Source organism: Neophocaena asiaeorientalis, unplaced genomic scaffold, assembly GCF_003031525.2.
Source record: "Neophocaena asiaeorientalis asiaeorientalis breed wild unplaced genomic scaffold, Neophocaena_asiaeorientalis_V1.1 scaffold194, whole genome shotgun sequence".
In the NCBI taxonomy this organism is placed as follows: Eukaryota; Metazoa; Chordata; class Mammalia; order Artiodactyla; family Phocoenidae; genus Neophocaena; species Neophocaena asiaeorientalis.
In genome coordinates, this window is record NW_020172638.1 from 1,193,745 (window position 1) to 1,216,872 (window position 23,128).

General features: G+C 40.0%; 1 protein-coding gene and 1 pseudogene across 7 annotated transcripts in view; one reads left to right on the top strand and one right to left on the bottom strand.

Moving 5' to 3' along the window:
- The window catches only part of MBTPS2 (membrane bound transcription factor peptidase, site 2), a 67,001-nt gene extending 58,700 nt beyond the window's left edge, over positions 1 to 8,301 (bottom strand). For all 7 annotated transcript variants that reach the window (XR_003002473.1, XM_024739432.1, XM_024739431.1 and 4 more), the window contains exons 1-3: positions 8,104 to 8,301; positions 5,109 to 5,257; positions 3,146 to 3,371 (exon numbers count right to left, since the gene is read on the bottom strand). Coding sequence is in view for 6 of the 7 variants with exons in the window: in XM_024739432.1 (XP_024595200.1) it covers positions 3,146 to 3,371; positions 5,109 to 5,257; positions 8,104 to 8,178 (450 nt within the window). In the remaining variant the exon portion in view is untranslated. The remainder of the gene's footprint in view (positions 1 to 3,145; positions 3,372 to 5,108; positions 5,258 to 8,103) is intronic.
- On the top strand, positions 8,177 to 13,048 carry LOC112395963 (nudC domain-containing protein 2 pseudogene; annotated as a pseudogene).
- Positions 13,049 to 23,128: the final 10,080 nt, after the last annotated feature.

Below are 23,128 nucleotides of genomic sequence, written 5' to 3' on the forward strand. Positions count from 1 at the left end.
GACCCTACCTATATCTCCCATCTTATCTCCTACACCATATACCTTCCACCATATACCTCTTAGATACAGGTCAAAGTTACTTTATAGTTCCTTGAGGAATTACTGGTCTTTTTTAAGAGAGTAGAGCATACTGTGCACAGGCTCTGAGGTCAGTGGTGGGTGAATGATGGACCCACCATTTACTAGCTGTGATCACAGGCAAGTGACTTAACAGCTCTGTGCCTTGGTTTTCTCATCTGTGAATCAGGAATAACAATGCTTACCTCTAGATTGCTGCAGGAATAAAATAAAATAGGCACAAAAAACCTCACATGGGAAGCATTGCATATTAACTAGTATTTTTAAAAAATAAATTTATTTAATTTATATTTATTTTTGGCTGCATTGGGTCTTCGTTGCTGCGTGAGGGCTTTCTCTAGTTGCGGCGAGCGGGGGCTACTCTTCGTGGCGGTGTGCGGTCTTCTCATTGCGGTGGCTTCTCTTGTTGCGGAGCACGGGCTCTAGGCGCACGGGCTTCAGTAGTTGCGGCACGTAGGCTCAGTAGTTATGGTGCATGAGCTTAGTTGCTCCATGGCATGTGGGATCTTTCCGGACCAGGGCTCGAACCTGTGTCCCCTGCACTGGCTGGCGGATTCTTAACCACTGTGCCACCAGGGAATCCCCTAACTAGGTTTTACTATTAGTATTATTATTCCCTCTGCCTTTCCATGTTATATGGTTCCCTCTGTTTCCGGCATGCTCAACTGCCATCTTCCTTTCCCAGGCTATGTGGACTCTCCTTCCCTTCCCTTCTCCTCTACTCTCTTCCCAGTGCCAGGCACACCTCAGCAGGGCTTGTCTTTGTTCCCGCAGCACCTTGTACTCTGTCCAACTGTAGAAAATCATAGCAGCTCTCCCTCTAGACTAAAAGTTCTGTAAGTGCTAGGATTGGATTTTGTTCCCTGTATAAGCAGGACTAAGCACAAGGCCAGTAGGCAGACTACACTCAGTAAATGTTTGCTGAAGAAATAAATCATCTCGTCTGAGGCCTCACCCACCTGAATCCTTTTAACCTCTAAGAAAGAGCTATTACCACAGAAGAGATTATGTTCTGCTACAAATGACTTGTAATCTTCCCATAGTGACACAGCTAGTAGAGGCCACAAAGAGATGAGTTAAAAAAAAATCTGTCAATCTTGAATAGACATTTTTCCAAAGAAGACATACAGGTAGCTAACAAATGAAAAGATGCTCAACACTGCTAATTATTAGAGAAATGCAAATCAAAACCACAATGAGGTATTACCTCACACCTGTCAGAATAGCTATCATCAAAAAGTCTACAAATAACAAATGTTGGCGAGGATGTGGAGAAAAGGGAACTCCTGTGCACTGTTGGTGGGAACGTAAATTAGTGCAGCCGCTATGGAAAACAGTATGGAGGTTCCTTAAAAAGCTAAAAATATGACTACCATATGATTCAGCAATCCCACCCCTGGGTATATATCTGAAAAAAACAAAAACACGAATTCGAAAAGATACGTGCACTCCAATGTTCACAGCAGCACTATTTACAACAGCCAAGACACGGAAGCGACCCAAGTGCCCATCAGACGAATGGATTAAGAAGATGTACTTATATATATATACACACACACACACACACACACACACACACACACTGGAATATTACTCAGCCACATAAAAGAATGAAATACTGCCATCTGCAGCAATGTGGTTGGACGTACAGAATATTATGCTTAGTGAAATAAGACAGAGATAGACAAATACTGTATAATATCACTTATATGTGGAACCTAAAAAATAATACAAATGAATGTATACGCAAAACAGAAGCAGACTCACAGATACAGAAAACAAACCTGTGGTTACCGAAGGGGAAAAGGAAGAAGGGAGGGACAAATTAGGGGTATTAACAGATACAAACTACTATATAGTTTGTATATTTGGGATGAAGTGAGAGAGTAGCCTTGACATATATACACTACCAAATGTAAAGTGGATGGCTAGTGGGAAGCAGCTAGATACTCCGGTAAAGATATAAAAATAAAATAAAATAAAGTAAAATAGATAAGTAACACGGATATACTGTATAGCACAGGGAATTACACCCATTATCTTGTAATAACCTACAATGGAATTTAATCTGCAAAAATACTGACTCACTATGCTGTACACCTGAAACTAACATAATACTGTAAATCAACTATACTTCAATTTAAAAAAAAGTCACTAACTCATATAGTCTATTTCATTAATAAGAACACGATTAAAAACATAACGTCCATGACTCACGGAAATGGAAACTATTAACGTAAAAATTTTAAAATTGAAGTTAGTCAGTGGTAAAGCACCCTTTCAAACTCTGGAAACATGAATTGATAAGGTATTGGTCTACACATGTGCTTTAAAGTGGGAATTATTTTAAGTAGCTTACAGTCAAAGGAGTACAACTCAGCACATTATTCTTCATATCAAGAAATCACAGTGATCATTCAAAAGGTCTTTTACCTTTAATTAAAAGGATATTATTGCTTAAGAATCTGAAAGCCATGAAGAAGAAAGGGGAACATTTTGCATAGGATTAAGATGCAATTTATTTCTACATTATAGACATCTTAAATCAGTATGCTTATTCCTTGACAGTAACAATTATTCAACACCTCAAGAAGACAACATGAATGACCAAGTTAGGTATAAAACAAGCTACAAGTATATATTTTACAACACAGGGAATTGAGCCGATATTTTATAATAACTATAAACGGAGTATAACTTTAAAAAATCGCGAATCACTATATGGTACACCCACAACTTATATAATATTGTACAGCAACTATACTTCAATTTAAAAAAAACCTTGCACTGAAAAAAAAACACAACATGAATTAAATCGAATACTTGTGTAATTGTTGACAGTCTTAGTGGTGGTCCGTTTGTTCTATTATTACTACTACTACTACACATTGCAACAATTCTTTGCTATACTCTTACTAATGATTTTGTTTAAGCAAGTAATTTGAGAAATTGTGAGACTTTTCATTTATTTCATATTTATATTATGGATAGGAATTATGCTATCCAGAAGAAATTTCTTATATCTATGTTTCAACAAAGCTACATAAAGCAATAAGAAGGCACTTACCACAACTTGTAGCACCTGTTCGTTGTGAAGTGAGGAAGAGGAAGAGGATGAAGAGGAGGAGGAAGAAGAGGAAGAGGAGGAAGAGGAAGAGGAGGAAGAAGAGGAGGAAGAATAAGAAGCGGGAGAGTCAGCCATCATTTGGCCTAAAGTCTGCATCAGCGTTTTCCCCAGAAGAAAAAAAGAGCTGAACATAGCAATTACACCAAACACCATTCCAAAATTGAACCTGTCAAGAGGAAAAAAATTACATAAATGTACAATTCCTCACAATTCATGGACTAAAAAATTCATTAACCAGCCACCTTTCATAGCTTCAAAACAATGTCTAAAAACTTCAATAACTCTGCTTCTTTCTCCTACTTGAAGTTCAGATACTTGACTGAAGCATGGGCACTAGTCTCTTTAAGCAGTTATAATTTACAATTCTCTCATAACTGAAGAGGCTGATGTTGTTCCCAATAAAAAGTTTGTTTCCTCTCATATTTTTTTGCTCATTTACATAGCATTGTTTTGATCTTGTTCTCATGTAGTTACGAAAGCTCTTTTGACATTATAGACACCATTCTTTTTCATCTACCGATTCTTTTGTTTGCATTTTATTTTACTTGAATTTTGTAATGAGCTTAAATATTAACATGGTAAAACTTAACAACAGTTTCTTTCTTCTACTGTTTTAATAATTAGACATTAGAAATCACTCCTCTGTAGTTGGGAATAATCTATTACATTTTCTAACTTTTTGATAAGTTGCGTTTTTCAAGGCACTTGTCCATTTCATCTAAATAGTCAAATTTATAGGTATACAACTGTTCACAATAGTTTCGTTTTTCAAAATGAGTCTCACTCCATTCTCTCATTGCCAAGGGCATGGGTTCAGTCCCTGGTTGGGGAACTAAAATCCCAGAAGCTGTATGGTGTGGCCAAAAAATAAATAAATAAAAATAAAATAAAACAAGTCTCAGAATCTATAGTAATGTTTCTCCTTTCAATTCTGATTTTTAGTTATTTTGTTTGCTTTTTTCCTTGATCAGTCATAGTAGGGTTTTATTAATTTTATTAATCTTTTCAAAGTACCAACTTTTGGCTTTGCTGATTTTCTCTACTGTATACTATTTCATTGATTTCTGTTCTTATCTTTATTTCTATTTTGTTTGCTTTGATCTGCTGCTGCATTTTCTGCTTTTTGATGACCTGATTGTTTATATTTAGCCCTACTCTAGTTGGAGCTAAATTTTTAACAGAAAGGAATTTCGACAAAGGCCCCCTACTGCCATTAGAAATTCTGTCAAGTACAGAAACCGTCAGTCTCTAGGGTGTCCCAGAGATCATTGTAAACCCCCTAACCACAAACACTATAAACCATGATTTTAAAAATATTTTAAATTAAAGGGATATGCCTGGTATAGCCAGAGGGCTCCAGGACCCTGCTGCTGTAACCTGGCTGGCCATTTTCCTGATTGGTTTGTTTGTGTGTATGCCTTACTGGATGATAAGTATTTTAAATATCCTTGCCCTGGATGGGTATCACAGAAGAATTACAGAGGAAAGCCGGCAGACTTTTGGGAGCCCTATGACTCCCAGGACCCTTGTTTCTATGTGTCATGATGGGGGAGAGAATTCTCCAGGATTATTTTCCTGGTGGAAAATGCTCCATATGCTTTTTGCCTTTCTATTGGTGTATAACTTACACAAAGTGCCTAAGTCTGAAGCGTACAGCTCATTGAATTTTTACATATGTATACCGACGTATCCACCATCCAGATCAAGACACAGAACCTTGATTTTGAATGTATGCAAAAGCACAATGATTCAATCCCATGAATTTATATAAAGCCAGAAAGTTTTTACATTGTCAACATTTTAAAACTCAATAAATTGAAAATGATGGAAACAGTTCATTTAACTAGTATTTCTCATGATCACAAATGACTAATTTAAACCAAAAAGAGAAAGTAAAGAATACCACTGGTAAAGCATCCTTGCTTTCCGCCGTCCCCAACTGTAAAACGCACGATTGAAAACAGCAGTCTGCCATCTTATGTGAAAAGGGGAGATGCTCAATCCGTTGTTTTCCAGCCAGTCTTCATAAGAATGCTTAAAATACACAGATGACTAAGAGAGAAAGAAAAGTTCCATATCACTGAATTTTGAAGAATAATTTATAAGTCTTAAGAAAATAAAAGTGTTTTCTACAGGAAAGCAAGATATTGACTAATCAAATGTTTATAATTTTAAAGCTTTATGTTTATTCTTCAGGATATTAAAGTAAGAGTCTTGGATTGGCTGATGTGCTGAAGTCAGGGTCTGGCAAACTACGGCCCACGAGCAAAAAAGTTTGCTGGCCTTTGCTTAGAACAGCATCGTCCAATAGACATATAATGGGAGCTATAAGTGCAAGCCACATATGTAATTTTTAATTTTCTAGTAGCCGAATTTTAAAAGGCAAACAGAAACAGAGATTAATTTAAATGTATTTTTAACTCAAAATATCAAGGTATTATCATTCAGAATACAATTAATATATTGAAACACGTCACATTCTATTTATTTACTTACTTACGTATTGAGTCTTTGAAATTCAGTGTCAGCTTTACACTTACAGCACATCTCTATTCAGACTAGCCCCATTTCAAATGCTACATGGCCACATGTAGTTAGTGGCTACCATACTGGACAGCACAGGTCTAGAAGCCTTGTTACCAGAGAAAGAGGTCTTTTGTTGTAATTAAAAAAGACCCCCAGCCAATCCAACAGAGGGGACAGGTTAGTTGGAATTGGTGCTTTCTATCCTCTTCTGAGCAACAACCCTAAGAAATTAGGCTGAATTTGACCATGAAAAAGCACAAAACTTATCTAAAGCCACCTTGGTCTCAGTAACTTCTTACATTCTTCACTGTTGGGGAGATAGCTGCTTATACGCAGCCTAGCAAAGAGTTTTATCTTTAGGGAAGTTTGAAGTCTTCTTGAGTAATGTAAGATTTTGGATAACATAAGGCTGTTTTACATACACTGCCACTGACCTCTTACCTCTTACAGTAAGTATGGTAAGTATTTTGTCATATAGATGCCCATCCATTTGAGAAACTTATCTAGAAGGATATTTCAGCCCTATCACAGTCATAAAATGACCTGAGTCTGAATATAGGTATCTGTTTGCCTTTGGATCCATAATGCTCTCTGATCTCAATCTTCAGGTGAAGTTATTAAACCTGCTTGTCTTCTAGGACGTGGAAAAGGAGAGTGGCACACCCCTCCAGGTGTCTACTGAGGAAATCCTAGACAAACCAAGGATGGAACAGCAGACCAAGTTAGAAGCAGAGAAGCTGAAGGTGCAGGCTCCTAAAACCTGTGGTCTCTCCATTCCCCAAGCAGATACTCTGAATGAGAGATCGGTCTTTCGCTCAAGGAATAGTGCTCTCTTAGCGAGTTGGGAGCTGTTACTGAAATTAAAGTGACATCCTGATCACCTCACACACTGGACCAGAGACTATAGAGATGTGAAAAATTCTTTTTATTTTGGATTTTTGTCACCCATGCAACATGAAGAAATCATGCGGCTTTATTTTTCCAAACAACAAAATCACTGTTTAAACCAGCAGTGGCCTGTACTGCTCATGACATGCTAAGCACCGTGCCAAGTATGTGCAGAGAAAGCACCTGGGGATCTTATAAGGATGCAGATTCGGATTCTGTGGGTCAGGAATGAGGCCTGAGATTCTACATTTCTGACAGGCTCCCAGATGATGCCAAGTGCTGCTGGTCCTTGAATCTCAGGTTGAGTAGCAAGGCTCTATGTGGATGAATTAATGAAATCCTCTCTATAATCTCAGGAGAGCTTTACATTTATTATGCCAATTTTAAAGATGAAGAAATGGAGGAACAGAGAGTAATCTGCCCAAGCTCTCAATGGATAGGAAGTGGGAGAGCACAGCTCTAAGGACTGCTCTAAGAATTCAACTGTATAATCTCCTCACATTGCAAGTTTGAATGCAACAAAAGTTATTTTGCTCTTAAGCCTAAACCACACAATACTAAACTACAGTACTCTATTTAAAACTATTCATAACATGAAGGTTTTACTAGTCATAATTGGAATTTTCATTAAATATTTGAGAATTTACATGATTTTATTCCACGCATACAATACTCCCACCCCCAGTATGCAATTCCGAAAGGCTGCCTGAAGCATGTGGTCAGACAACTGTCCATAATATCTGCTACCCAAATAAGAATGGACCGTGCACCCAGGGTGTGTGTGGGGGGCGGGGGTGGGAGTATTAAGGGGGGTTAGTGTGAAGAAACGGCGTCTAAGATACAAATTAGAATTCGAGTAGTCAGAAACTAGTTATCTAAAGCCTTGCTACTTTGAAGTATGGTCTGTAGATTGGCAGCATTGGTAGCACTTGGGAACTGGTTAAAAATGCAGAATCTTAGGCCCCATGCCCCAGACCTGCTGAATCAGAATGTGCATTTTAACTGGAACCCCAGATGGTCATAAGCACTTTAAAGTTTGAGGCCACTGATGTAAATCACAACTTGATTTAGATTCATTCCAATACCAGTCTCTGGAGGGTCGTGGCCTTAAAGACAAAGAGGGCAAACAATGTCTTTCCCAGGAGGATATTTTATTTCCTCCCAGGTGCAACGCCGCGGGGTTTGGCAGGGCCCCGGCCCTCCCGAGCCCACTACCGGCGCCTCCCGGGCAGGATCCGAAGGCTGCGGGGCCTGCAGAGCCCCGCAATGATACTGCGGCAGCTGCGCAGGCCGCCACACCCCTCCCGCGGCCAGCCGTGCTTTATTTACTCCATGGGACCCGGCGCCGCGCGGAAGGCCGCACGTGCGTTCCGGTCGCACGGCTTTCAGCCCGGGAGGCACAAGGCAGGGGAAGAGAAAAGGCCTAGGGCCTTGTGCCCCGGCCCTTGCACCGCGGGCTTGGGTCTTAGGCCCGAGGCCCTCACCTTCAACACCAAGTCGGTCAGGTAGACGGCAGTCCAGCCGCCCACCACCACCACCACCAGCGATACCGGAATCATGGCAGCGGCGGGGGCAGCGGACGGAAGGCGAGCGCCGGCGTTCTCCCTGCGAGCCGCAACCAGCCGGCCGCGCAACGCCTACAGCCCCAGCATCTGCGCAGAAACCCAGCTGCCACCGGCTCCTTTTTCGTGGTGGCGTCGTTTCCTTCCGGATCCTTCTGGTGGGTCGCACGACCGGCAGTGTGCGCACCGGAAAAGGGCGTGGGGGCTTATTTTAGCGGGGCACTCGGGCGCCGCCGTCTAGGTATCAACTAGACTGCGGCTGCCAGCCCTCTAGCGATTTCTTAGGCTATGGCCCTCCCTGCTGTCTGCTCTCCATTCTCCGGTTCTGGTCTGGGGTTTGCGCTTCCTTTTAATCTAGTGGGGTTTGGGTAATCCCAAATAATAATCGTCTCCGCCGCTCAGACTCTGTCATAGGTATCCAGATTTAAGTTAATTATGTTTATTCGTTCTTTTTATTGAAGCGTAATTTACATATAGCGAAAACATAATACGGATCTCAACTATTTCGATGAGTTTTGATAACTATGTATCTGTGTACCCTAATAAAAATAGAGAACATTTCCATCTCAGTTTTCTTCGCTCGCTTCCCGGTTAATCCTCTCCTCGCCCTCCCATCACCTCTTTTCTAATTTTTAAATCTTTGTGTAAATAGAATCATACAATAAGTACACTCTTGTGTCCGACTTATTTCGTTCAACATGATTTTTTTGAGCTTTAGGTTCTTTTCTCAATCTCTTCCATTATAAAATTTGAGATTGGTGCTACATTAAAAAAAAGTTTTGAACATCTGTACATATTTTTTTGTTGACGTGTACCTGATCATATATTGACCTGGCGCAGTGGTTCTCAACCTTGGCTGTAACATTAGGATCACCAGGGGGCTTTAAAAATTCATGATGTCCGTTCTCTAGCTTAGACCACTTGAATCAGAATTTCAGAATGAGATCCAAGCATCAGTATTTTTTAAACTCAGGTCATTCCATTGTGCAGCCAAGACTGAGAACCACGGAAGGAAAACTAGTATTTATGGAGTTTTGTTTGTTTGTTTGTTGTTTCTTTGTTTTTTGCATTCTCTTAAGGCCCAGGTCTTTAAAAGTTATTTGTTTTTACTTTTCTGGAAAATCATCATTAGCAATAGTAATACTAATACCGAAATATTGAGAACATAATACTAGCTTAAGAACAAGTATCCCAAATGAAAGTGCACCCTCAGCCTTCTTCAAAGTAAAAATATAGTGTCATACCAGGAACCTGTATGACAGATACTGTTACTCATTTGCCTCACTCTCCCATACTTTTCCTAAAGTTTTAATAATTTAGCACCGTATCTCCCTAGCTTCAAGAAACCTTATGACTCAGTTTTACATCTTCTTGCCTATATGTGTGTACATGTGTTGTTTTAAAATCTTTCAATTTATTTTGGACAAAGCTAGGTATAATTATAAAAGTTTATATTCAAGCACCCTGTGACTCCACAGTTTTCCATGTACAGGTTTCCCGAAAGTCTTAGTGCAGTTTTAGGTTTTGATACTTTCAGAAGTATAAATGCCGAAAACTTGCAAAAAGCATCACTTGAAAATGTATTTAAATTTCTTTTACACTATTTAATTTGGTGAATTTCGAGTAATTTTAAATTTCAAATTTTTTAGTCCCCCTGAGGATGGCAAACGTTGACTGAAACAAAAAATTGAATTACATTTATTATTCAAAAATTCCCGAGACCAAAGAAGCATGAAAGAAATTTAAATAATTTTATTTTTCAAGTGATGTTTTGTGTAAATTCATAGAGTTTGTACTTCTGAAGTTATTAGAGCTTAAAACTACACTAAGACTGTTGGTACACTATTGTATTTGAACTGACCTTTGTTTGCTCTTGTATAATGACTGTAGCTTTTAACACTGTTCTTTCCTAGGATGAGAAAATTTACTTAAGAATTAAAATGTCTTCTCTTTTGTTAGCCTGAAGCCTTGTCTGGACCACCTGCTGGGACAAAAACCAGTTACTGTGTGGCTGATTACCCAAAATATGTAGGAAATGAGTTGATTGTGTTTTTCTGTTCCCAACCTAAAATTTTACTTGTTCAGCTGACTTGGTGTTCTCATCAGGGACCCAGCAGTCAAAACAAAACACTGAATAGAATCCTGCTGGTTTCTGGAATTTATCAGTAGTGGAAGCCAGCTGGTGGCAGCAGAAGAGACAAGACCTAGGATGCAAGGTGGCAGCAAAAAACACCTGTATTCCATAAGATCAAGGTATTCTTCCTTAGAAGAAATGTGACCTAATTTACAAATAGTTTCAGGTTTCTGTCAAGTAACTATCTTGAAGGACGCACAGCCAGGCTTTTATTCATATCATTTTTATTTAGTGTATGTATGTGTGTGTATATATAATATATATTTATTTATTTGTTTGTTTATTTATTTATTTTTTGCGGTACGCGGGCCTCTCACTGTCGTGGCCTCTCCCGTTGCGGAGCACAGGCTCCGGACGCGCAGCCTCAGCGGCCATGGCTCACGGGCCCAGCCGCTCCGTGGCATGTGGGATCTTCCCGGACCGGGGCACGAACCCGTGTCCCCTGCATCGGCAGGCGGACTCTCAACCACTGCACCACCAGGGAAGCCCTATTTAGTATATTTTTTTTAGAGAGGCACCAAAAATATATTTTGGCTGAATGCAAAACAGCTACATGTTAGGGACTTCCCTGGCTATCCAGTGATTAAGACTCCATGCTTCCTCTGCAGGGGGCACGGGGTCGATCCCTGGTTAGGGAACTAAGATCCCACATGCCACATGGCGCGGCTGAAAACAAACAAACAAAAACCAGCTACATGTTAAAAATCAATATTTGGCTGAAGCAGAATATCACTATTATATAATAAACTTCTGAGATACCAGAATCAACATGAAATATAAAAATTAGATAATATTAAAATATTATAATTTTGTTGTTAAAATGTAAGTATTCAGATTTTTAGAGTTTGACATCCCCTTCAGGAGTATTTATTTCTCATCAATGTAAGCTGATAGTTTGCTTCTGGGGTCATTATACTATATGTTTATGATACTAACTTACACCAGTCAGGATAAGCTAGGTTATGCTTAGGAAATAAGCCCTAAAATCCCACAGGCTTAAAATGAGAAAGATTTATTTTTTGTTTGTGCTGCATATCCAACAGGGGTTGGTAGACTGATGGAGACTCCATTTTATCATGCCCAGTTCTCAAAGTGAGGTTCAGGATTTAATGCAGCAGAGAGAGGACTAGAGTGTTTACCACTGGCTGTGAAATGCTATGGCCCAGATATGCACATGTTCCTTCCACTCCAGCTTCATGAGCCAAAACTAGTGAAATAGCTGTTCCTAATTTAAAGGGCAGAAGGAGTGTAATCCTCTGTATACCTAGAAGTAGAGAAAAATATACCTGGAACTAAACAGTAGTGCCATCTACCACATAAATAGATTCTCTCTTTCATCTATGGAGGGCAGTGTAACAGAAAATGTTTGGTTAGTGCTGCCATTATGGGATACTGCTAGTATTGATGCCGCCACAAAATTATTAAGCTTTCCCTTCTCTTTAATAGGAACTAACTAAGATAAAGGCTCATGTCTGTTGTTTTTTTTTTTTGGCTGCGCCGCACGGCATGTGGGATCTTAGTTCCCCAACCAGGGATCGAACCCACACCCTCTGCAGTGGAAATGCTGAGTCTTAACCATTGGACGGCCAGGGAAGTCCCTCATCTCTATTTTATATCCTCAGCTTGGTGTGGTTGCTGATGATGGTACAGTTTGGTTGAAGCAGTCCCACAGACGGAAGCTTCTAGTCCCAGGTGAAGAAAATTTTTTTTGAATCTTTGCTGAAAGTATTATCCACGCTTATATTTTTTACTCCAAATATATATACAAACACACACACACACACACACACACACAATATTTGCCTGCAACTGCTGCTTTACACGGTCATGTGAATAAAATTTGTCCTTAAACCTTGGTTCTAAAACTGTGGCAAAGGAGCAATACAATTGGCCTTCAAGAAACCAGTCATCTGGGGTTTTCCATTTATATTTCAGTTTCATTTCATGTACACCAGTCTCAGCATCTTCCTGGAGTAGAATGATAAGAGAATCTTTTCAGCCACTGTCATGTAAGAAATACTTGTACTCTGAAGTCATCAGTTTGATTACTTTTCCTCAGGTTCCAGAAAGCAAAGTATTTTTCTCTGCAAGCAATTTTAATAAGTTGATACATTGTTTTCATCTAAAAAGCATGTTATTTTAGTTTTGCTCTAGATGGCTTTTAAACACGTAGTAGCTGCTATTCCATCTTGTTTAAACATCTTGTTAAATATATGACAAGACGATTCAAAAACCTTTGGATGGCCACCGGGGCCAGGAGGCGACTGGAGTGTGTCAGCCCTGTTTGAGAAGCGCAATGGGGCGGTTCCATGCAGAACGCCATGGGGCCAGTGGTACCAGATCTTGGAGGAGGTGTTCATTGAAGTTCAGGTGTCGCCAGGCACTCGCGCTCAGGATATCCAGTGCGGCCTGCAGAGCCGGCATGTGGCGCTGGCCGTGGGTGGCCACGAGATCCTCAAGGGCAAACTCTTTGATTCTACGATAGCTGATGAGGGAACCCGTGGACTCTGGAGGGTAGAAAAATGGTCCGTATTGTTCTTACAAAGAGAGATGCAGCAAATTGTTGGACTTCTATTCTGGAATCTGAGTATGCAGCTGATCCTTGGGTGCAAGACCAAATGCAGAGAAAACTTCCAGAAAGAAAATCCTCGTTTTGACTTCAGCGGAGCAGAAATCTCAGGAAACTACCCTAAAGGTGGACCAGATTTCTCAAATCTTGAGAAATATCTGTGAACTTGCTGCATTTTGTGGATCCTAGCAAATGTTGCCAGCTTAATCAAAGGAACAGATTATGTGGTGGAAGAAAAATGTGGATGCCTACAGTTAACAAATTGCAAAATATATTTAAATATGGTTCTGAAAATTGCATTCAAATATGATTTACATAGGAAACAAATACTGTAGGAACTATTCTATTGATATATGGTAGCTTTTTTTTTGGACTTGTTTTTGCTCAGCATGAACTTTCATATGCTGCGGTTTACTAATTTCATATTTAACCTGTATTTTTTTTTTTTTTTTTTTTTGCGGTACGTGGGCCTCTCACTGCTGTGGCCTCTCCCGTTGCGGAGCACAGGCTCCGGACATGCAGGCTCAGCGGCCATGGCTCACGGGCCCAGCTGCTCCGCGGCATGTGGGATCTTCCCGGACCGGGGCGCGAACCCATGTCCCCTGCATCGGCAGGCGGACTCCCAACCACTGCGCCACCAGGGAAGCCCTAACCTGTATTTTTAATACAAAAAACTTTAGGGTATAGATCATGTGAAATGACAGGGTGCCTTCAGGGAAAATTAAGTTTTTCTTTCAATAAGTGTGATGCAGGAATAATGTTCAATAAACTTTTCTAAACTTTTCTTGGAAAAAAAAAAAACCTTTGTACATCATGTATTTTTGTCTTTGACTGAAGTATGAGGCAGTGGCCCACTATCTTTCTGCTTATAGACAGTTATAATTGCTTTCGGATTACAGTACTGAAGGTTATATGAACAAAACACTGTACGCTTATGATTCCTAAATCACTCTTACCCTTTACCACGTTTGTTCTATTATCCATAACAATTGACACATTTTGAAACTGATTTTCCATCCTATAAGTAGTTCTTCAGTCAGAATGCATTATGTTGATAGCTGTGTGAGGGAGGCCTCAACAATTGAACAGAATCAGAGTTGAATTCATTATTAATCTACAATACTGTTAGACTTAAATATGACTTATAGTCATTTTTGCATATCCAAGTGTCTGATGTCCAAGGTGTAGTGGCACATTTAATACTATTGCATTTTTGTTCATAGCAGAATACAATTCAGGAAGTTTCTCAATACCATATTTTCTAGAAGGAACTTAACAACTAGGATTTATAGCTTCAGCAAATATGAAAAATCCATCATCTTCAACTACTGAAAATAGTTCATAGTTTGTAGCAGGAATTGTCAAATTATGGCCTGGGGATCAAATCCAGCCCTCTGCCTGTTTTGTAAATAAAGTTTTATTGGAAAACAGCCATGCTCCTTTGTTTGCATTACCTTTGGCAGCTTTGCATCACAACAACAGATCTGAGTAGTTGTGACAGAGACCTAATGGCCCACAAAGCCTAAAATATTAACTATCTGGTCCTTAAAGGAAAAAGCATGCTGATTTGTGGTCTGCAGTGATACTGTCAATAAGATTTTTCTTTAACTTTAGCTTCCCTAGACATAGAAGTATAAGGAATTCTCTACTTTTTTTTTTTTTGGCCGCACCGCACAGCCCTGACCAGAGATCGAACCCGCGGCCCCTGCACTGGAAGCACTGAGTCTTAACCACTGCACTGCCAGGGCAGTCCTAGTAATTCTCTTCTTAAAGCCTTCTCATAAAGTCTATTATTTTGGACTTCCAAAGGCAAAGTTGAGGGCCCAAATCCCAAGGCGTAAACTAAACATAAGTACACCCCTGTTATTTAACTCAGCAGGCTCTAAAATTAATCTCTTACTGCTTCTCTGAACATATTTTGATTTCCCTCTTATTTGTAGATAATAGTTCTATAGGGCATATAATTCTAGACTGAAAGTTGTTTTCATTCAGCATTTTGAGAATGTGACTTATTTTCTGGCTTCCATTGCTGCTGTTGAGAAGTCTATTGTTAGTCCAACTGTCACTTCTTTTAGGCAATCTGTCTTCTTTCTAGTTTCTTTCTACTGATCTGAGTTTGACTTTGGTGTGTCTAGGTATAGATTTCTTTTGTCTAACTTGCTTGGAATTCGTCATTATATGAATCAGGGTCCAGGCAGGAGAACAAAAGCCCTGCTAGGTACTTCAAAACAGAGAGGATTTGATAAGGGAATCGGCTACACATGTATTGGGAGATTGAAAGAGGAACAAAGGTCAGGTAGCCTGGAGATTAGAAAGCAGAAAGTATTAATAGTTAGCACATCCCTAGGGTTCAAGGCACCAAAAGGAGGAGGTTATGTTACCAGAACCTAGGAGGGTGGAGCAGGTGGCCACCATCTCAGGAACAGCTATGCTATTGGGGATGGATGGGTGGCTGTTGCTAAGGGCTTGGGACCAGAAGGAGTAAAAGGAAGAGAAAAAGAGAGAGAGAGAGAGAGAGAGAGAGAGAGAGGAACTCCTGCTGTTACCCTCCTCCTACCTTTTGATCACATACCAGCATTTCTTATTGGTGGAACCCAGGAGGAAGCCAGCTGCTAGAAGAGCCTGGAAAAGCATTGTGGACACCCAACCCCAGTGCTGCCTTACAGGGAATAGAAGCCTGGGTGTGGAGCTGAAAGACCAGCACAGTTTAGGTTCCTGAATTTTAAGATTTGTCACCTTCATCAAACTTGGCAAATTCTCAGCCATCTTCTCTTTGAATGTTCTCTCTCCCTTGTTCATCTCATTTTGAAAGTCTGATTGGATGTAACAGCTTCTCTATCCTCCATGTCTATTTTCCTTTAACATTTTCCATGTCTTTACCTTGCTGCATTCTGGGTAATTTCTTTCTTTCTTTCTTTTTTTTTTTTTGGCTGTGCCACGCAGCATGTGGGATCCTAGTTCCCAGCCAGGGATAGCATTGGAAGTGTGGAGTCTTAACCGTTGGACCGCCAGGGAAGTCCTGGTAATTCCTTGAAATCTATCTTTCAGTTCATTATTTCTTACTTCATTCAGTTGTGTCTAATCTGCTGTTTTGACCCGTCTATTGATTTTCTGATTTCAATTATTTTATTTTATTTTTCATTTCTAGAAATTATATTTGTTTTTGTTTCAAATCTGATTTACTATTTTTTGCTTTCTCTTGTTCCTTAGCCATATTTTTAACTGTACAGATTAAACATGCTTGTTATATACTGTGTATCTGATAATTGCAGTATCTGTAGCATTGGCAGATCTGATTCTTTGTTTCTGCTAATTGTCATTCAAGGTGACTTGCATTTTTTTCTTTTTTATTGCAAACTCATGTTTGTTGGAACTCTATCTAGTGGAAGTACTTAATACCTGAGCTTGAGGTAAGTTTCTCCAGAGATAATTGGCATTTACTTTTCCAAGTACCTAAGGACCTCACTAACCTGGGGTCACTTAAATCTAAATCCTTAATGTAGGTCACAATTTTAGGTTTCAGATTAGAAGTTGATGTCCAGTTGTAGTAGGCTGCTTCTGAAATGGCTTCCAATGGTCACTGCCTCTTGGTAATCACGCCTTGTGTAATCCCCTCCCTTTGTGTGTGGGCTGGACCTAGTGACATGCTTCTAACAAACTGAATATGGTAAAAATGATGGAATGTCACTTCCATGATTAGGTTATAAAAGACTGTGACTTCTGTCTTCCTTTCTCTCTCTCTGGCTCTCCTCACTTTCTCACTCTGATGAAGCAAATTACTATGCTGTGAGCTGCTCTGATGAAAGGCCCACATGGCAAGGAACTGAGGGTGGCCTCCAGCCAACAGACAGCAAGGAACTGAGGCCCCCAGACCAACAGCCTCAAGAAACTAAATCCTATGCAAAACCACAAGAGTGAGCTTTGAAGCAGATCCTTCCCTGGTTGAGCCTTGAGAATGACTGCTGCCCCAGCCAACAACTTGACTGCTACTTTGTGAGAGACCCTGAGCCAGAGGACCCAGCTAAGCCACAACCAAATTCCTGCCCCACAGAAATAGTGAGATGATAACTGTTGTCATTTCAAGCCACTAAGTTTTAGGCTAATTTGTTATTCAGTGGTAGATAACCAAAACGTCAATCATGAGTGGTAATAGTTCCATTCTAGTCTGTCGGTTGAGCTAAATCTGTTACTATTTTCCATATGACTATCTCCTTAAGGAGATACTGGAACAAGCTAGAAAATACCCAAAGGGATACTGTTAGGGGGATAAGAGGTCTGAAAAATATATCATATGAAGAACAGGTGAATGAATTGGGTGTGTTCTACCCCAAAAATTGATCTATGATAATTTTTCAAATTTTGAAAAAGGTGGTAGAAAAGAAGCCTAATCTGGGAGCAATAGGAATGACCAAGATGTATGGGCTTCAAACCTACTAGAGTCCAGTTTGTAATCAGAAAACTACATGGGAGACTTTTTTTCTCCTCTATTTATAGCCAAGGCCAAGAGAGGCAAGTTTCATTAAGGTCACATTCTGGGAGTGGTTGGTCTGTTCTAGTTCATTCACCAAGGGTCCAGTTTCCAAGTCTCTGAGCTTTATCTTCTGCCCCTACTGAAGGCCCACTCATATAGCTAAGGTCAGCAGATGACAGCAGGGCAGACACCAGCTTTAGATCTCACCTCTCTGGATTTATGTTTTTTCATCTTGCCTTTAAAAAAAAGAAAACAAAAACCTCTGAGGATTTCCCTTACTTTCCACTACCTCTACTACGCATTTATGAAATATTTACAGTACTTTATCCAATGCTTTATGTATTTTTGTCCCAGGAAGGTTTTTTCAGGATGGCTAATATGCTATATCGCTGGAAATGGAAGTCCCTATGGACCAGTTTTTTAAAAAAATGGTGGTAAAATATACATAACATAAAAAGATCCCGCATGCTGCAACTAAAGATCCCACATGCCACAATGAAGATCCCGCGTGCTGCAACTAAGACCCGGCACAGCCAAATAAATAAATATTATTAAAAAATAACCATTTTAACGTGTACAGTTCAGTGGCATTAAGTACATTCACAATGGTATGTAACCATCACCACTGTCTATTTCCAGAAATTTTCCATCATCGGAAACAGAAACTCTGAACCCATTAAATAATAATTCCCTACTCCCCCCCCGCCCCCTGCTCCTGGTTACCTCCTGTGGGCCTGTTCTAAAAGGATAAGTTACTACAGACCTTTGAGAATATATGTGCCAAACCCCAGATATTCTCAGATACCAGGGGGAGAAAAAAATGGTCTATGACTATAAATTTAACATTGGGAACTTACACCAGGGAAGTGCTATTGATTACCTCTGTACTCTGTGCCTATGACCAGTTCCTTTCAAAGTTGACATGTGCTGCCAATATTCATATTTTAGGAAACTACAACTCGGCTTTTCTACTATTCTCCAGAAGCCATGCTAATTCCCAACTTTACTTTTACAGTCTCCAGCAAAACAAAAAAACAAACAAACAAACACAAACACGCAGCATGGAATTCCTAGTATAGGCTAGTAGATACTGCTAAGAAGAGCAAGACCAAAGTTTACTGCCTTTTACGTGAGAAGCCAGTTGTTTGTACTGGTGCCCACTATCATTCAAAAGAAATAATTACTCAGTGGTATTTCTGCCCTAGGAAAGTTCAATTAACTTCATAACTGAGGGTGTGAGAGAGGAAAAGATACATTACTGGCTGAGCATTCTCTACTTCTCTCCCTGTAACTATCTAGTAAAGAGAATTTTGTCCTTGCTGTCCTATTTGAGATTTTTCAGGATGCGGAATTGGGAGAACGAGATGGACTCAGAAAGGGATGGTCCTGAGAGACCGACAAGAGAAAAGGATTTAGTGGAAAGCCAAGTCAAACCTGGAGTTAAGGTTAAAAGAAGGGAGAGATAAAGGACAAACTAAGGGCTGGATGTCAGAGAGAGGTTGGGGATTTGGTCAGTCAGAGAGACTGTAGCAAGTATGTGTGTGAGGGAATCGGGGAGGAGAGGAAAGCTGACTCTAGGGCTGTTGCTGTCAGTTATAATCTGGATCCACTTTCATAATCTTCGCTGATTTCACATTTTTCTTTTATTTTGAGATGTTACTCATATACAGTCATGCGTACAAATCTTAAGGATTGAGCTTGATGAATTTTTACATATGTCTACACCTGTGTAACCACCACCCAGATGAAGATACAGAACATACCAGCGCCCCACAGCTCTTCCTCATCCCCTTCCCAATCCAGCACTCAGGAAGTGATCACTCTTCTGCTTTCTCTCACCATAGATTAGTTTTTGTCTGTTTACTTAACTTCATAAGAATGGAATCATATGGTAGGTACTCTTTTGTGTCTGCCTTCTTTCACTCAACATTACGTCTGTAAGACTGATCAATATTGTTGTAGGTAGCAAAACAGGTTATTATTTTTTTACCATTGTGAAGTATTTCACAAATTATTTCTCTGGACTATATACTTGATGAACATTTGGGTGTCTCCAGTCTTTGGCTATTACGAATAACAATGCTATGAACATTCTTGTATATATGTGATGGTGGACGTAATCACTCATTTGTGTTGGGTATATGTCCAGGTGTGGAATTACTGGATCCTAGAGTGGACATATCTCCATCTTTAGTATTTGTTGCCAAACAGTTTTTCAAAGCAGATGTACTAATGTACATTTCCACCAGCAATGCAAGAGAGTTCTGGCTGCTCCCTGTCCTTGTCTAGACTTGATATTTTTAAAATTAAAAAAATGTTTCCCTCTAATTTATTGTATATTATTGACATGTACGGACTTGATATTTTCAGTCCTTTAATCTTAGTCACCTTTAACATTCTTTGAGGGGCACAAGCAGACATCAGAAATCCTTTAAAATTATTTTTGTTGTTAAACTCTGCTTCAGCATAAAAGATTCTATGCATAGACTGGGTACATGAAGCCTTGGAAATTATCAGGGTCAGAGGCCTGAGGTTTTGGATTTGTGCAGATCCAGTTCAGCTGTTGCAGGAAGAACATATCTGAGAAGAATTCAAGAAGATCACTGTGTTCTTGAAGGTGAAACTTTACTCCATAAAGATAGAACACTCTCTCTCTTAGAAGATGGATCGTTCAGTAGAGACCGTCTGAAGTAGGCAAAGCTGTCAGAAGACTGGACGAATGCATCATTCTGTTAAGCCAGTTGTTAAACTTGAGGGTGCATCAAACTCTACTGGAGGACTTGTTAAAACACAGCTCGCCAGTCCCACCCCCAGACTTTCTGAGTCAGCAGGTCTGGGACTTGGAGGGCAGAGAATCTGCATTTCTAACCAGTTTCCAGGTGATGTCTATACTCCTGATCCCAAGACCAACACTGTGCCATGAAGGCCACTGAGGTCCCTTACTGCAATGTCCCAGTGAGAAGCAGTGAAGGCAGTGAGAGGTAATTGGATTTGGGATATATTTGGAGGGATCGAGCCTACAAAACTTGATGTTAAACACTGTGATCCTAGAATGTTCCTTAAGTAGGTTTCTTGCTTGTGTGTTTTTGTTTTTTAGGTTTTAAATTTAAGAGCCATGCAGTTTTGTTGTTAAGCATATAGGCTCTAGAGTTCAATGGCCTGGGTTCAAATTGCAACTCTGCTACCTATTAGTTGTGCGGTCTTGCAAATTCATTTCTCATTTGTAAAATGTGGATAATATGAGCAGGGGGTTCTTGCAGGGAATAAATGAGATATCATATATAAAACACATAGTATAAGGAATATAGATTTCTGATTGCTTCAATTTGGGGCAAGAACACATTGCTTAGATATGATAATGAGGATTGTCAACATAAAATAACTGAGAAGAAAATTCTGCATTTATTTTCTAATATTTTTTGATAACTAATAAAATTTACAGAAAGCTAATTTTTAAATTTAGATTTTTATTACTTTTACATAAAGCATAAATTGTGTCAAAATAATTCTGATAGGTGACTTGAAAAATTTCATTTGTACCTTCTGTACAAATTCTGTACAATATTCTGTACAATATTCACAGTGGACATTATATCTATTCAGATTTAATGGGTTTTGGTAAGAATGGCAAATTAGAGAGCAGTTGTACTTGGCATTTGAAAATTTTCATCTAATTAGTTATCTTATCTGTGACACAATTAAAAATTGCTGAATTATTATTCATTCAGCTAAAACACTGCCAAAGGTCAAAATCTCTGATACTGGTTTTCAGCATATTGACAGGGCAAAGCAAATGCTATAAAAGTTTTAAAATGTTCTCAGAGCCCAGCAAAATTTTGGCCAAGGAGTTTTCAAGCAGGAAATATGAGGTAAACATCTATTTTTTCTTACCCTTTTAGAAAATGGAATTGTACACTATATAATGATACATAATTCCAACAGGGTCTTCTGCATCCAATTGGCTGTAAAAAGAACTAACCACCCAAAGGCAATCCTCTGTAGCAAAAGCATTTTATCTTTGTAGATGTCAATAAATTTTTCATTTCTTTTGAAAAATAGGCAAAGCATGTTTTCCTGCAAAATATAAACAGTCTCCTCACATGATATGATTATCCAAGCTTGTGATTTTGTGTTCCAGTGGTTCTTAAGCTGGTTCACACACCAGAATTGCTTGGTGTGGGGGTGTGTCTTCAAAGTACCCCTGACCCTGGCCCCTGGCCTGATGCAAGGCTGGGACTCTCTGAGGATAGAGTGTGGACACGCCCATGTTTACAGGCTCCCTCAGCTTCGACACCGCCTGCATTTCGGCCATGTGGCAGTTTGGATAATCTGCAAGCCTTTCTGCTCCTTTTATCCTTTTTTATCCCTTTTATCCACCTAGAAGTGGCAGATAAAATAAGGCAAGCATCCTTTTAAATGCATAGTTAGGATAGTAAGGGAAAAACTGAAGGGCCAAAATCAGAGCCAGACCTACAGTTGCCCATGGTGAGTGGCTGCTGACACTTCATTTTTCCTGGAAGAGGAAGAGGGTACGCCCATCTTTGTAACCAAGTACTCGTAACTTTGGGTTTGGGTTTTAACAGCTTTTGGGGTACAGAGGAAAGGCTCTGGGCACAGACAAGATGGGGAATTGGAACTAAAAACCTTGTACAGACTTGGGACCCTGATTAGGCTACAGTGGAGTAGAAAGCAAAGCCATCCATCAGCTGAGGCAGAAAACAAAGAAGCTTGTCTGCCCTTGTCTGAGTTTTGAGTGGAGGAAAAAAAAATACACATATATGTATAAAAAAAACCCCACACATGTAGAAGCTCCATAGGAACTAATAATCACCACCTTTCCTCAGGTGGTTTTCTTTCTGTATTTACACTAGTTGTGTGGTCTGGCAGCCCCCACCCCCAGCTGAGAAATTAGTATATGAGATGGTTCCAGGCTGGGACACTTTCAGGGCTCCTGGCAGGTGGGAATGTAAATTGATACAGCCACTATGGAGAACAGTATGGAGGTTCCTTAAAAAAACTACAAATAGAACTACCATACGACCTAGCAATCCCACTACTGGGCATATACCCTGAAGCTGTGGTTGCAGTGGGGTCAGGGGAGTGATTTAAGTAGAGCCGAGGCACTTCTGGGGTGCGGAGTGGCTGAGGGCAGGGTGCACTCCCTGCAGACCCTCATAGCTGATGGAGGCTGCCTTCTCCAAGTGGGTTCAAAGGTGTACCTCTAACCCAAGAATTTGTTTGGTGGGACGAGAGTCAACAGGCGACTGACTCTATTTCACCATCCTGTCCCCAGCACATAATATATTTAGTGCCTTCCTTGAGGATTCGCTTATAGGGAGTACTTTTTTTTTGCTACTTCCCTTGAACTTTGGAGCTGACCCAGATTAGGGCCTGGCCTTCAGTCATTACCTGTAGATATTACCAAGCCAAGTAGCAAGTACCTCTAAGGGAATGTACGTTCATAGGCCAAAATAACCAGATATCTGAAGAAGATAGATATCTTAAAAGAAAAACGACAAACTGGAAACCATGTACCAATTTTAGTAGCAACACTAACAAACCAAGGGATTTAAACAAATATGAAAGGACTTCCTTTTCTGGTTAGGGTGTTAAAAGTTGTAAGAGATAGCTGTTCTCCCTCTACCAGTTGATTCTGATGTAACCATCCATTGAAAATGGCTACTCTGGGGACTTCCCTGGTGGCACAGTGGTTAAGAATCCGCCTGCCAATGCAGGGGACACAGGTTCAATCCCTGGTCCAGGAAGATCCCAC